Here is a 14,475-nt window from a genome sequence, read left to right as displayed (position 1 = left end):
CTTCTGTAATAAGCAATCTTATCGTCAGATGTCTGTGGCTTCATAAATTTGTTTCTTCCCATTTCAAGCTTCCTTAAAAGAATACACCTCTCTCTTCCTCACCCTTATAATTACCTACTGGGTTGCTTATGCATAGGAATCTGAAGTGAAAGTCACTCAGTTGTGTCCTACTCTTTGCGACCCCATGGACTATATAGGCCATGGAATTCTCTAGGCCAGAATGCTGGAATGGGTAGCCTTTCCCTTCTCCAGGGGATCTTCCCAACCCAGGGATCGAACCCAGGTCTCCCACATTGCAGGCGGATTCTTTACCAGCTGTGCCACAAGGGAAGTCCAAGAATACTGGAGTGGGTAGCCTATTCCTTCTCCAGAGGATCTTCTGGACCCAGGAATTGAACCCAGGTCTCCTGCACTGCAGGCGGCTTCTTTACCAACTGAGCTATCAGGGAAGCCCATATATGAATGTGGATTGCTGGCCAAGTCGAGGGTAACTACACCCCGTAAATGAAATAATACAAGTGAAGAGCTCAACACTGCTCCCAGCACATGGTAGATGTCAAATGAATGCCAACTATTTGTATTAACTTGTAAATTCTGAGGACAGAAAGCAAAAAAGGAAGTGGGCTAAACAGCAGCACTTCCATATATGTTTTAAGCCAAAGTATTAAAAAAAAAAATATCACCTGGGATAACATTTCAAATCCACTAGGATGGCCATAAAAGGCGGGAAAGAAAGGTAAATCACAAGTGTTGGCACACACATAGAGGAACGGGAATTCTCATACATTGCTGCAGGAATGTAAAATGGCACAGCCCCTGGCACAACAGTTTGGCAGTTTCCCAAAAACTTAAACTTAGAATTACCATAGGATCTAGCAATTCTATTCCTTGGTATATAGCCAAAATCACTGAAAGCAAGTTTTCACACAAAAGCTTGTATAGTAAATGTTCAAACAGCATTATTCATAATATTGGGGCTGGAGAAAAAGAAGGGATTGGATGTGATTACTTAATGGGTATGGGACTTCTTTTTGGGATGATGAAAATACTCTGAAATTAGATAGTGATGGTGATTGCAAAACACTGTGAATATAATAAAAGCCACTGAATTATACACTTTGGTGAATTTTATGTTATGTAAATTTTATCTTAATTTTAAAAAAAATGGAAGGATGGAACCAGTTGTCAGAGAGGAGAGGAGATGCAATGCCACTGGCTTTGAAGATGGAGGAAGGGGCCTGAGCCAAGCAATGCAGGCAGCCTCCAGAAGATGGAAAACGGAAGAACAAGTTCCCCCTAGAAACTTGAGAAGGGATACAGCCCCGTGTACATTAATATACCAACTATTCTGCTAAGCCGCCTGCAGTGCAGGAGATCTGGGTTCAATTCCTGGGTCCAGAAGATCCGCTGGAGAAGGAACAGGCTATTCACTCCAGTATTCTTGATATTAATCCATGAAAACTGATTTTGCACTTTTGACTTCCAGAACTATTAGATTAAAAAATGTTGTTTAAGTCACTTTTTTGGGAAAAAAAAAAAAAATCACCTGGTGTGAGGATGAGGGAGTGGGTAGGGACAGAGATGAAACAAGACTGGTTATGAGTTGATAGGTGCTAAAACTAGGTGATGAGTACACTGAGGGGTCACTGCACTGAAGCGACTCTGACATTTTCCATAATGAAGTTTTTAAAAAACTATATATGCATATATATATGTTGGAACCTTCAAAAATCCTATTTCCAAAACGTTACAACAATCTATTAAATATATCAAGGTTTAATCTTAAAACATTTACATTTTAGAGCACTAAATACTCTGGAAAAGTACTTTCATATATACCATACTTTATGTTAGTTTATAAGAAAGTATTTAATAATCTATGAAATAAAAGTATAGTAGATTGTCACAGAAAAGCTACTGTTTCTGGGTAGGAAATCTAAACGAAGATTTCAATTGCTCAGTCTTTATGTGTCCGATGTCCTCTTCTCATTTTTCTAATTGCTTCTTCTATACAATTTGACAGATATTTACTGCATAGCCACTACGTGACAGAAAACTATTTTTCCTATTCATATCACACTAACAGAAAATATTGCTAACCAAAAATAAAACAAATAAAAGAGCATCAAGATTAAAAGGAAATCTTAACCATCTGAAACAACATAGATGGGCTTGGAGAGTATTATACTAAGCGAAACAAGTCACACAGAGAAAGGAAAATACTTATGATGCCACTTATATCCCCGTGGTCACGGACATTGTGAGAGCTGGACCGTAAAGAAGGCTGAGTGCTGAAGAACTGGTGCCTTTGAACTGTGGCGCTGGAAAAGACTCCTGAGACTCCCCTGCACAGCAAGGAGATCAAACCAGTCAATCTTAAGGGAAATCAACCCTGAATACTCATTGGAAGGACTGATGCTGAAGCTGAAACTCCAGTATTTTGGTCATCTGATGCGAACAGCTGACTCACTGGAAAAGTCCCTGATGCTGGGAACGACTGAGGGCAGAAGGAGAAGACAGCATCAGAGGATGAGATGGCTGGATCACCGATGCAACGGACATGAACTTGGGCAAAAGTCAGGAGATGGTGAGGGACGGCGAGGCCTGGCATGCTGCGGTCCATGGGGTCGTAAGGAGTCAAACGAGACTGGGAGACTGAACAACAACAACATCACTTATAGGTGGAATCTAAAGGATACAACCAGCTAGTGACTGTAACAAAAACGGAAACAGACTCACAGATACAGAGCGCGAACGAGCAGTTACAGCGGGGAGGGGGGGGGCAGTCACAGAAGCAGGAGAGTAAGAGGTACAACTATCAGACTCACAGAGACAGAGCGCGAATGAGCAGTTACAGCGGGGAGAGAGGAGGGGCAATCACAGAAGCAGGAGAGTAAGAGGTACAACTATCAGACTCACAGAGATAGAGAGCGAACGAGCAGTAACAGCAGGGAGAGAGGAGGGGCAGTCACAGAAGCAGGAGAGTAAGAGGTACAACTATTCGGTGTAAAATAAGCTACAAGGAAATACTGTATGTACAACACTGGAGATATAGCCAGTATTCTATGGTAACTATAAGTGGAGCATAACCTTTAAAAACTGTGAGTCACTACACTGTATACCTGTCATTTATATAATATTGTACCTCAACTATACTTTAATAAAATTTAAAAAAAATTTGTTCCTAATAAAGAACAGTCACCAGGCCTGATTTAATTCGAGGTTCAACCAGTGAATTCACTGCTTATGAACTTACGTGCTTGATCAGCTAAAAGCACATATACTGAACAGTACAAAAAAAGGAGCCAACTAAAGAGTGAAGTGAGACATTTTACTGATTATTTCATATTAAGAAAAACAAACACTGTATTACAAATTTCTCCTTATTAATTCCTACGTGTTTACCACTACCCAATACATAAATGGGTCCATAATACACATATGCAGCCTTCTAGAAGGCTCCCATCATAAAAATTGAAGAATTAAATTTCCAAGTGAAATTAAAAACTAAAGATTTTAATAAATGTATTTGCTTCATCTCCAAAATCTGTGCCCATCGAGTTATGAAATCTCTCTGCTGTGTAATGAGTTGTGCCCTAGTTAATGAAGCAGTGTTAAAGCCCACTTCTGAGACAAACTGTAAATTAAAAAGCAAAAACCATGTCACAGTGAAGATTCTGGTGGCTCCCACTGTCAGATTACAAAGAAAAACAAAGTGAACTGCCATTGCTGCTGCTGCTGCTAAGTCGCTCAGTCGTGTCCGACCCTCAGCGACCCCATGGACTGCAGCCTACCAGGCTTCTCCGTCCATGGGATTCTCCAGGCAAGAACACTGGAGTGGGGTGCCATTTCCTTCTCCAAGGCATGAAAGTGGAACTGCCATCACGAGATGACAAAATACACATCCAGCACAACTCTAGCTTTAGGGTGCCGCTTGAAAAACATCTGATTCTTTCTGCTTTTCAAATTCCAGAAAAGCAAAGCGATATAAAAAGAGAAAAATTTTTTGCAGCACTAGAGAGCATAATGGTACTGTTAATAGGACAGAATTTGTTAAAGACACAAAGCAGAAAAGATTGGGTTGAGAGAAAAACCCATCACCATTAACCATCCTGTGATACTATTCAGGCAAAGCAACAGTCGACTTAGGAAGTAAGCGGTTGACTTTCCCTGGGAGAGCCCCAGAAGCTACCAAGTTCAGAGCCACTGGGGCTGAAAACAGCACAAGCCTCAGGGCAGCCAACGGGAAGAAGCAAACTTGGGGGCCCCCAAGAACCACAGTCTGGCTGGCTGTTTATCTACCATTTCACATGGCTCCAGAGAAGCCCTCCAAAAAGTGGGAACTTTATCTCCGTGCTCCTAATATAAGCAATAGGCTCTGAGAGCTCAGGAATTCTCACAAAGTTTTAACCATAGCCAACTAAAATTGTCAAAAAGAAAAAGCAAAAATTCCATTTCTCCACCATCATTCCCAGTTTTCCAGCTGATTCACTGAAGTTCTAAAGTTCACTTGAAAAATAAAGCATGTGCAAATAGCCATAAAAACTTGGAAAACAAAGAATACTGTGGGTAGATCCAACCAGATGCTGATACATTCTGTAAACTTATGTAATAAGTATATAAGTACATTCTGTTACACTGTTACATTCAATAGTGTAGCAGGGATACCACACTAAAGAGATCGATGAACCAGAAGGTTCAGAAACAGCCCAAGACTATACAAATCTAAGGCATGACAGAGTCTAACACACGAGCTATGATATAGGTGACTGACTACTCCTAAGTGGCTGTGGGGCAACTCACCATCTGAAAAAAATAAGATCTTCCCATCTCACACCAAAATACACTCTAGCTTTAAGCACTAAACATAAGGACATAAAAGTAATAGAAGAAAAGAGATAACTTTTTTTTTTAACATCCTAGGTTAGAAACAAGCTTCAAAGCCAGAAACTGTATGGGAAAAATTACCTTGGCTGGGAGGGAAGGGATATTATCTATTACAGAGTCAAGTTGAAGGAAAAAGGTAACTAAGAAAAAAATAGATATTCTCAACTGGGTTAATGTCCTTTGCAGATATACAGAGTATTCACAAAGCAATGAGTAAAAATGTTTAAATGAAGAGGCAATTCATAAAAGAAATGCCAACCTCCAGTAAAGTCACAGGAAGATATCCAGCTTCACTAACTGGATAATGAAAACTAACTGTACAAAAACAAACTCAAAATAGGTTAAAGACCTAAACATAAGAGCTAAAATTATAAAAATTTCAGCGAGCAACATAGATGTGAATCTCTATGATCTGGGATAAGGCAACGGTCTCTTAGCTAAAACACCAGAAGCACACACACAGTAAAATAGGCAAAGTGGACTTCATTAAATTTAAACTCTGTGCTTCACAGGACACCGTCAAGAAAATAAAGAGACAGGTCATTAAATGGGAGAAAGTTTTTGAAAATCATATACCTGAGAAGGGACTAGTATCCAGATTATATGAAGAACCATTTAAATGCAATAATAAAAGGACAACCTGGCGCTGGAGAAGATTCTTGGGAGTCGCTTGGACGGCAAGGAGCAAAGCAGCCAATCCTGAAGGAAATCAACCCTGACTATTCATTGGAAGGACTCATGCTGAAGCTCCAAAACTTTGGCCTCTTGATGCAAAGAGACGACTCACTGGGAAAAGACTGGGAAAATGCTGGAAACTGGGAAATGCTGGGAAAGACTGAGGTAGAAGAAGAAGGGAGCGAACAAAGATGAGATGGTTGCATGTTAGCTGTCAGGGAAATGCAAATCAAAACCACAGAGATACCAATCCATCCCCACTAGGGTGGCTGTTATCAAAAAGAAAGGTTATAACCAGGGTTGATGCAGATGTGGAGGAAACAGAACCCTCATACACTGCTGGCATGAACATAAAATGAAGCAGCCACTTTGGAAAACAGCCTGGCAGTTCCTCAAAAGGTTAAATACACAGTTAAACGTGATTCAGCAATTATAGTCTTAGGTATACACCCAAGAAAAATGAAAACAGACCCACACAATGACTTACACATAAACGTTCACAGCAGCATCACTCACAGCAGCCAAAAAGTGGAAACAACCCAACTGTCCATCAAAGGCAGCGAACAGGGAAAACGTGATACATCCATAGAAGGGACGCTCATCTGACAACAAAAACAAAGCACTGACTGACGCGTGCCAGAACATGAATGAACACTGAAAACATTATGCTATGAAAAAAAAAAAGCCTCACAAAAGACCATTGTGTATGATTCTCCTTATATCAAATGTCCAGTAATAGGCACACCTATAGAGACAGAACATAGAGCAGTGGTCGCCAGGCAATGGGGAAGACAGGGTTTGGAATTAACAGGCAAGGATTAAGAGGTTTCCTTTAGGGATGATGAAAGGGTTCTAAAACTGATCTGCTGATGGCTCTATGAATACACTAAAAGCTCTTGACTTGTATTTTCAAATAGGTAAATTGTATGGTATATTAATCAGATCTCAATAAAGCTTTTCTTAAAAAAAAAAAGAAATGAAAATTTAAACAATAATTATGCTGTATGTTTACTGGGTCTCCCTCTGATAAGAAACTCTCCTGGATAGGAGTCTGTCTATGTCATAATCCCTCACCTTCCCAAGGGCGGTAAAAGGACCAACACAAAGTTGATTATTAATAACAGACAATCACCTCCTAGAAAAGCTGCTGTAAAGTGGACTTCTGGGGGGAAAAATGGTTTGTTTCCAGTCTGACTTTTATGTTTAAGTCAGAGATGCTCACCTACATTGACTCTCTCTCCTCCCCAGATATGCACTAAGAATTTACGAAGAAATTTAAATCTCTACATGCTTCAAAAGTACCTTCTACTCGATGCTTCCACCCAGACCAAAGGAAACCAGACTTAAAGATACTGGTTAAAGATACAGACTTAAAAATTCACCTTGGGCATTCTGGAAGACTCCAGTCTCCTGATTCTGGCTTGTGTCTGCACAAGAGGCTCCTATGTTTTACCAGCAGGTGTCGCTGTCTAACTTTGGTCTTTAAGGGCGGAACTTCAAATTCGCCTAGTTGCCAGGAGGTGGCGCATTAATTCCCCTTATGCATAGTATGAACTACACATAAAGAGCAACTTTCTTCCAATACAGTACAGAGAAGGAGAGAAATAAAAGAGTAACTGCACAGTGAAAAACCTGACAAGCAATACCTCAAATCAGGTGAATAAGATTAACATCCACAGTGATAAATACCGTTCATGATAGTATGTACCCTTGACATGATGTAATGGGGATTGTACTTAACCTCTGTGCTTCTCCTCCACAAAACACATCACGCCTGGCTAACTGCAAGCAAAACACCAGACAAATCTCAACGGAGGGACATTCCACAAAAAGCCTGACCAGTACTCAAAGCTATCCAGGTCATCCCAAACCAGGAAAGCCTGAGAACCGTCACAACCAAGAACAGCCTGGGACTAAGGAAATGACGACTAAACGTAAAGTGGTTCGTTATTTGTGGCAAACGCGCCGTGCTAGTAGAAAAGTTAATAGTAAGCCAGACTGGCTGTGAGGCCTATGAGAAGTCACTGTACTGTCTCCTCAATAATTCTGTAAGTCTAAAACTGTTCTAAAATAAAAGTCTATTTAAAAAAAAAATTCACTAGCCGCCAATTTTGCCAAATTAATATTTTTAAGGGATAGTTTCAACTGCTTACAAACTATTGGCTTTTCTTTTTTTCTTTTGGCATGTCTTTAAGTGATCAGAAGAAGGAAAAGGAAAACTTTAGGCCTCGAGAGCAGAGGGAACGGGAGTAGGGAGTAGGGGGTGGGGGGTGGGGTTCATTCTCATCACAGCACTAGCAACATGGCCACTTGAAACAAGATGCCAGTCCAGGTTCAATGCACGATACTGGATGCTTGGGGCTAGTGCACTGGGACGACCCAGAGGGATGGTATGGGGAGGGAGGAGGGAGGAGGGAGGAGGGTTCAGGATGGGGAGCACATGTATACCTGGGATGGATTCATTTTGATATTTGGCAAAACTAATACAATTATGTAAAGTTTAAAAATAAAATAAAATAAAAAGAATTTGATCTGGCCCAACAAAGAAAAAAAGAAGAAAATTAAGAAAACTGCTGTAGTGTTCCCAGCATAGTCAGCTTGTTCCAACCACGAGGGGATGACTGGAAGACGCAGTAGGCAGTGCTGAGCAGTTACCCAGCCGAGGTTTTTACTGAAAGATAAAGCCCTGCTAAAGTGTTTCATGACCCAAATTTCCCTAAAGCCCCAAAGCTCAAGAAACATCTAGGATCTAAATAGTCATTTATACTTCAAATAGAAAGTAATCAGAGAAGTACTCCACATGTATGCTGATTTTAAGTAGTCTTTTAAATTTTATTTGCTCTAGTTTTTTTTTTTTAATGTGCAACTAAAGTAATGGATGAGTAGTATGTTTCTTCAATAAATAGAGCTAGGTGGCTTTGGGTTTGTTCTTTGAAAGGAAAAGCTATGGTTGATGGATTGTGCGCTAGATCCCTGCTCCCTGAATTACCCATGTCTAAAGAAAACCCGGCTAGCTGTAATCTGAGGCATCTCTCTCCACCTGGTGGCAGCTCTCCAAACCTCAGAACTGTATCTAGGGAGGGTGTGACAGCCAGCCTTTGAGGAGGCAGCAAAGGAGAACTAGGACTCTCCATACCTGAAAAAAATCAATCTCCTTCTCACAAGGAATATGAAAATCTACCCCACCCCATCCAAGAAACCAGCATACTGTATAGCAGATCAGAAGTCAAAACCCAAAATATGAACTAATTATACAGCATCCACAAAATGAACAGTTGCTGGGTAGATCTGGTAGCAAACGTAAGGCAGTGATTGCCCATAATTTGAGGGGTGAGAGTGAACACTGTCAGGAAAGAGAAAGAAGGAAAAGTGAGTAACAAGCTGTACTGACTTAGTACCTACGGGAATGAGATGAGTGGGCTGGGATTCTTCCAGTTTGTTCCTCAACCAGTCAAAATCCTGGTATCTTCGACGGACAGAATATTCTGGCAGGTCAAACTCCACCCGAGTACTCTGCAAATGAGAAGAGCAGAACAAAATCAGGGTAAGGAAAGAGCAGCTGTCTTGGCAGAAGGGAAGGAAAAAAGCTCTTTCTGGATAACCTAACTGGGCAAGAACACACTTTCCTTCCACCAAACACGCCAGCCACATGGCAGGGTTTACCAGGATGGAATGACGAGTCTAGGCGTGGGGTCCAGTTAAACATTTCAAGGATCTATAAGGAAAATGTTGAGATTTCATTCCCCTCCTTCAGGAATTGGAACTATCCCCCAGAACTGTGTTCAGAAAACATTTGATTCATCTTCTCCAAGCTTAACTTTGAAATTTTCTTTTAGTAGATCCCTGGAGAAGAAAATGGCAACTCACTCCAGTATTCTTGCCTGGAGAATTCCATGGACAGAGGAGCCTGGAGGGCTACAGTCCACGGGGTCGCAGAGAGTCGGACACAACTGAAGCGAATAACACACACACAGAGTAATTCCGCTGAGAATCCAAATCTGTGACTCTGTTTTTAAAAAAAATGTTTCCACCTTCTGCTAAATATGCTGACAGGTTTTGTCAAAGGCAGAGGAAAAACAAAAAGTAGAGATAACAGATTACCTGCTCATTTAGGAACCAGATTAGATGAAAATAGAAAAGGTTTCGCCTACTCTGCCATATCCTGCCAGGACCATAAGCCTGAAACTATACTGCATTTTAGATGATTTTTTTTTACTCTAGAAGGAAATAATACTAAAATATCATTTTTTGGCAGAAAAAATATTAATCACATCCCCTTCCCTGAATATAAGTTTTCTGAAATGTGATTTCAACACTTAACAATAAAAACCAATACTAAATAAAATAAATTTATACCAAAGCAAGATTTTCATTCATTAATTAGTCCAAACCAAAATTATGTCTCAGATACAGCACTTTTCCCTGTGAGGGTACCGACTATATGACAGTCATAGTTCTCAGAATTTAAAGCACAAAATAAAAATGGCTCAAGCTATCTTTTATAAACTTATTGAACTCTTTCACATCAAAAGTCTGTTTTAATCCATGGAACCAAGAAAACCTTAAAAACACATAAACAAGAGTCATCCATCACAGAAGCAGCCACTGAACAGCTCTGGCATCAAAAATTATGATTTCATCCTCCCCAGAAGCCAGGCTCACAGACTGAGCAAAACTGTGAAGTCAAAGGACTCAATCTTGGACAAAACCCCAACTCTTTCTGCCTCTTTTCCCCTTGTCAAAGTTCTGCACACCAGCATATGCCCGTGAAACACAACCTTCCCCTGTGAAGCAGAGGCAGGAGCGGGAGACATGGGCACGTTTGTTTAATTAGGCATTTATGATTTATTAGAAGACTCCCCAGAGGAATCAGTGTTGTAGAACTAGAGAGAGATGGGGGGGGAGAAGGAAAAAACTTAAATCGAAATCACTATTTATGAATCTTTAGGCACAAGGCTGACAGAAACATGGGCAGTAGCCTGGCACTTTGGCTACTTGATGCAAAGAGCCAACTCACTGGGAAAAAACCCTGATGCTACAAAAGTGAAGTGACGTGAAGTTGCTCAGTCGTGTTGCTCAGTCGTGTCCGACTCTTTGCGACCCCGCAGACTGTAGCCCGCCAGGCTCCTCTGTCCATGGAATTTTCCAGGCAAGAATACTGGAGTGGGTTACCATTTCCTTCTCCAGGGGATCTTCCTGACCCAGGGATTGAACCTGGGTCTCCCAGGTTGGAGGCAGACGCTTTAAACTCTGAGCCACCAGGGAAGCCCCCTAGAGGCTGGGAAAATTGAAGGCAACAGGAGAAGGGAGCAGCAGAGGACAAGACGATTGGATAGCACCACCGACTCAAAGGACGTGAGTTTGAACAAACTCGGGGAGACAGTGGAGGATAGAGGAGCCTGGTGTGCTTCAGTCCACGGGGTCAGAGTCGGACACAACTGAGCAACTGAACAAGAATAGTAACAGCAAAGCCCGGCACTGCACCAGAAGCAGGGCATGAGCAGTCCCAGCATCTCAGGACGCCACCAAGACTCCCAGAGGCGCGGTTCCCTCAATGGTAGGAAGGCACTGCACCAGAAGCAGGGCATGAGCAGTCCCAGCATCTCAGGATGCCACCAAGACTCCCAAAGGCGCAGTTCCCTCAACGATAGGAAGGCAGTTGGAATGGAAGATCTTCAAGCCCCTGCAGAGTGCCCCCAACAGACTCTGTCTGGGGACTTGCCAATGATTATGGGCTCATGAGAAGTAGATTTTTAAAGATGACAAATTAATGCAACTCCTTTTCATTGTAAACAGAACTGGTAAAAGGGCTCTGCTTTCTGCCCTCCTAAATGTTAAATGATATCAACTGGTTGCTCCTCTTTATTATAGTTTGCAAAACCATTTCACTGAATTATAGTCTATGCAACATTTCTACTCTTTGAAATCAATCTTTGATAACCACAAAAAGTAGTATGTATGATGAAACACAAGTTTTATTTCTGCTGTAACCAATTTTACTTTCAGGCAATTGCTTTTGTTTTTTTGTTTGTTTTTCCTTCTTATTTAGACTAGACACATTTATTTTTAAACTTCAGGAAAATTAAAGTAATATAAAATAAAAACCATAATCCCTCTAAACAGAGAAAAAATGCAATTATATTATGGTTTCCATGTTTTTTTCTATGCATAGTCACTCATATTTTCTATCTCTCTTTAATACATCGGATATCTTTCTATATCAACAAGTTCAGCTCTATATAATCATCTTTAATCCACATGGATATACCATGATTAAACCAAATACCTATCATGATTGCAGCAACCTATCATGATTGCCAAATAGCTTTTATTACACAGAATTTTTAAAATCGTTAAACAGTCAGATCTATATAATCATCTTTAATCCACATGGATATACCATAATTAAACCAAATACCTATCATGATTGCGGCAACCTATCATGATTGCCAAATAGCTTTTATTACACAGAATTTTTAAAATCATTAAACAGTCAAATTTATCCATTTTTTCCCCTGTAGGGTTACTACTTTTAGTGTCACTGGTAAGAAGGCTGCCCTCATTGTAAGCTTTTCAAAATTATCTTAATTATCTCCTTTATTTGTGGCTTATGTGTGTGTGCTCAGTCACTCAGTCACGTCGGACCCTTTGCAAACCCATGGACTGTATAGCCCATCAGGCTCCTCTGTCCATGGAATTTTCCAGGCAAGAATACTGGAGCAGGTTGCCATTCCTTCTCCAGGGGATCTTCCTCACCCAGGAACTGAACCCGCATCCCCTGAGTCTCCCGTATTGGCAGACAAATTCTTCACCACGTGCCACCTGGGAAGCCCTTTATATATTTGTCTTTAACTGCTACTATTCTATGTCTAGGGCTCTATCATTAGAAAATACTTTTTAAAATTGTGGCAAAGATATTTTATAATGATGTTCACTGCAATATTATTTAAAATAAATTCAAAGAAACTAAACATCCAACAATAAAAAAAATGGTCAAGGAAATTATGGTATAATTATTCTACGGTTATCAGTAATCATGCCTACAAGACGTTTTTAACAACAAAAATGTTTCAATATAGTTTTAAGGAAAAAAGCAGGATGCTAAGTCATTTCAGTCGTGTCCGACTCTATGCAACCCCACAGACGGCAGCCCACCAGGCCTCCCCGTCCCTGGGGTTCTCCAGGCAAGAACACTGGAGTGGGTTGCCATTTCCTTCTCCGATGCTGCTGCTGCTGCTGCTAAGTCGCTTCAGTCGTGTCGGACTCTGTGCGACCCCACAGACAGCAGCCCACTAGGCTCCCCCATCCCTGGGATTCTCCAGGCAAGAACACTGGAGTGGGTTGCCATTTCCTTCTCCAATGCATGAAAGTGAAAAGTGAAAGTGAAGTCGCTCAGTCGTGTCCGACTCTTAGTGACCCCATGGACCGCAGCCTACCAGGCTCCTCCGTCCATGGGATTTTCCAGGCAAGAGTACTGGAGTGGGGTGCCATTGCCTTCTCCAAAAAAGCAGGATACAAAATTGTGTATGATTTCATTGGTATTAAAATTTTGGACATAAAAAGTTAGAAGAAAAATCTAGAACTGATAATGACAACTATCTACTTTACATTCAACTTTACTTCCAAACTTTCTAATATTCTCCTATAATACTTTTAATAGTTACAAAAAACCTGCTCATTTAAAAAAATAACTCATTTAAGGACAGAGGACTTAAGAAATCAGTGAAACTTGTTTGATGCTTTGGAAAGCAGTAACATTAAAAAAAATCATCATAAAACAGAAAGGATGCTCACAATTGCTGACCCAAAATTTATTTTACTTTTTACCACTTGTTCTAGAAAAGATATAGTGATACTTGGAATATGATCAAGTGACATAAATTAGAAGTAGGTGAGCAAGATAGAGGAAAAATAAGGACAGAAATAAAAAGTAGAGCTGAGAACGAGGCTAGCAACACGCACTCACCTTGGAATTCTGCATGCTTGTTAAAACTGGGCCACAGACATTACTGTGAATTTCTGGAGGGAAATCTAGTCTGTTGTAAGACACGTAGTGCTCGTAAAAGATGCAGGTCAATAAAACCCCAACTCTGAGTCTGTAATAAAATTTTCCTCTCTGAAATTCAGGGTCTAACTCAGAAAGAAAAATAAAGTACTAACAAGTGTTTATCTCTATTTTCTAGTATCTATAGTCAACAAAACAATAAAAAAGGAAGTGTACACCCACAATCCCATGATGAGAGGCAACCACTTCACACCTTACTGTGTTCCACAGTCTAGAATGTTCCACAAAGACCACCAGATCATGTGTACACACCTAAAGTCAGATCTACAAATAGGCAACTGAGCACAAGAGTGGTAACGAAGAATATCCACTTTCACCGTTGCACCCTACGAGTATCTCCTTGGTCATTCTTAAGCATCTCCACCCCGTTTTGTTAACACTCTGGAAGACTACAGCACAGAGCCACAGTAAAATCAACCACCCAGGAGCTCACCCAGTCCCCCGGGCCTCACCTTCCCACAGAAGAACGCCTCTTTATTCCCTAGGGGCTGATGGGCCCAGTGACTGTGGACTGAAGCTTCTCCCAAGACTTTTCATTAAATTCAAAACTTACAGTCCTTTCACTCTAGAGAGATTCAGTCTTTTGTAATAAATGTCATCTATCTAGGCCACAGCTGAATCCTAAGAAGCCTAAGCAACTCCCTCCCTGTAGAAAGGACCTCTTCCCTTATCAAATGGTAGCCAGCTCCTCTCATTCTCAGAGAAGGCAATGGCACCCCACTCCAGTACTCTTGCCTGGAAAATCCCACAGATGGAGGGGCCTGGTGGGCTGCAGTCCATGGGGTCGCTGGGAGTCGGACACGACTGAGTGACTTCACTTTCACTTTTCACTTTCATGCACTGGAGAA

General features: G+C 41.0%; 1 protein-coding gene across 1 annotated transcript in view; it reads right to left on the bottom strand.

The window, feature by feature from the left end:
* The window catches only part of SNX30 (sorting nexin family member 30), a 108,417-nt gene that overhangs the window by 38,653 nt on the left and 55,289 nt on the right, over positions 1 to 14,475 (bottom strand). The window contains exon 3 of the mRNA XM_061426519.1: positions 8,965 to 9,075. Within this exon, the coding sequence (XP_061282503.1) occupies positions 8,965 to 9,075 (111 nt within the window). The remainder of the gene's footprint in view (positions 1 to 8,964; positions 9,076 to 14,475) is intronic.

This window comes from Bos javanicus, chromosome 8, assembly GCF_032452875.1.
Source record: "Bos javanicus breed banteng chromosome 8, ARS-OSU_banteng_1.0, whole genome shotgun sequence".
NCBI lineage: Eukaryota > Metazoa > Chordata > Mammalia > Artiodactyla > Bovidae > Bos > Bos javanicus.
This window is presented reverse-complemented; position numbering and strand designations above follow the sequence as displayed.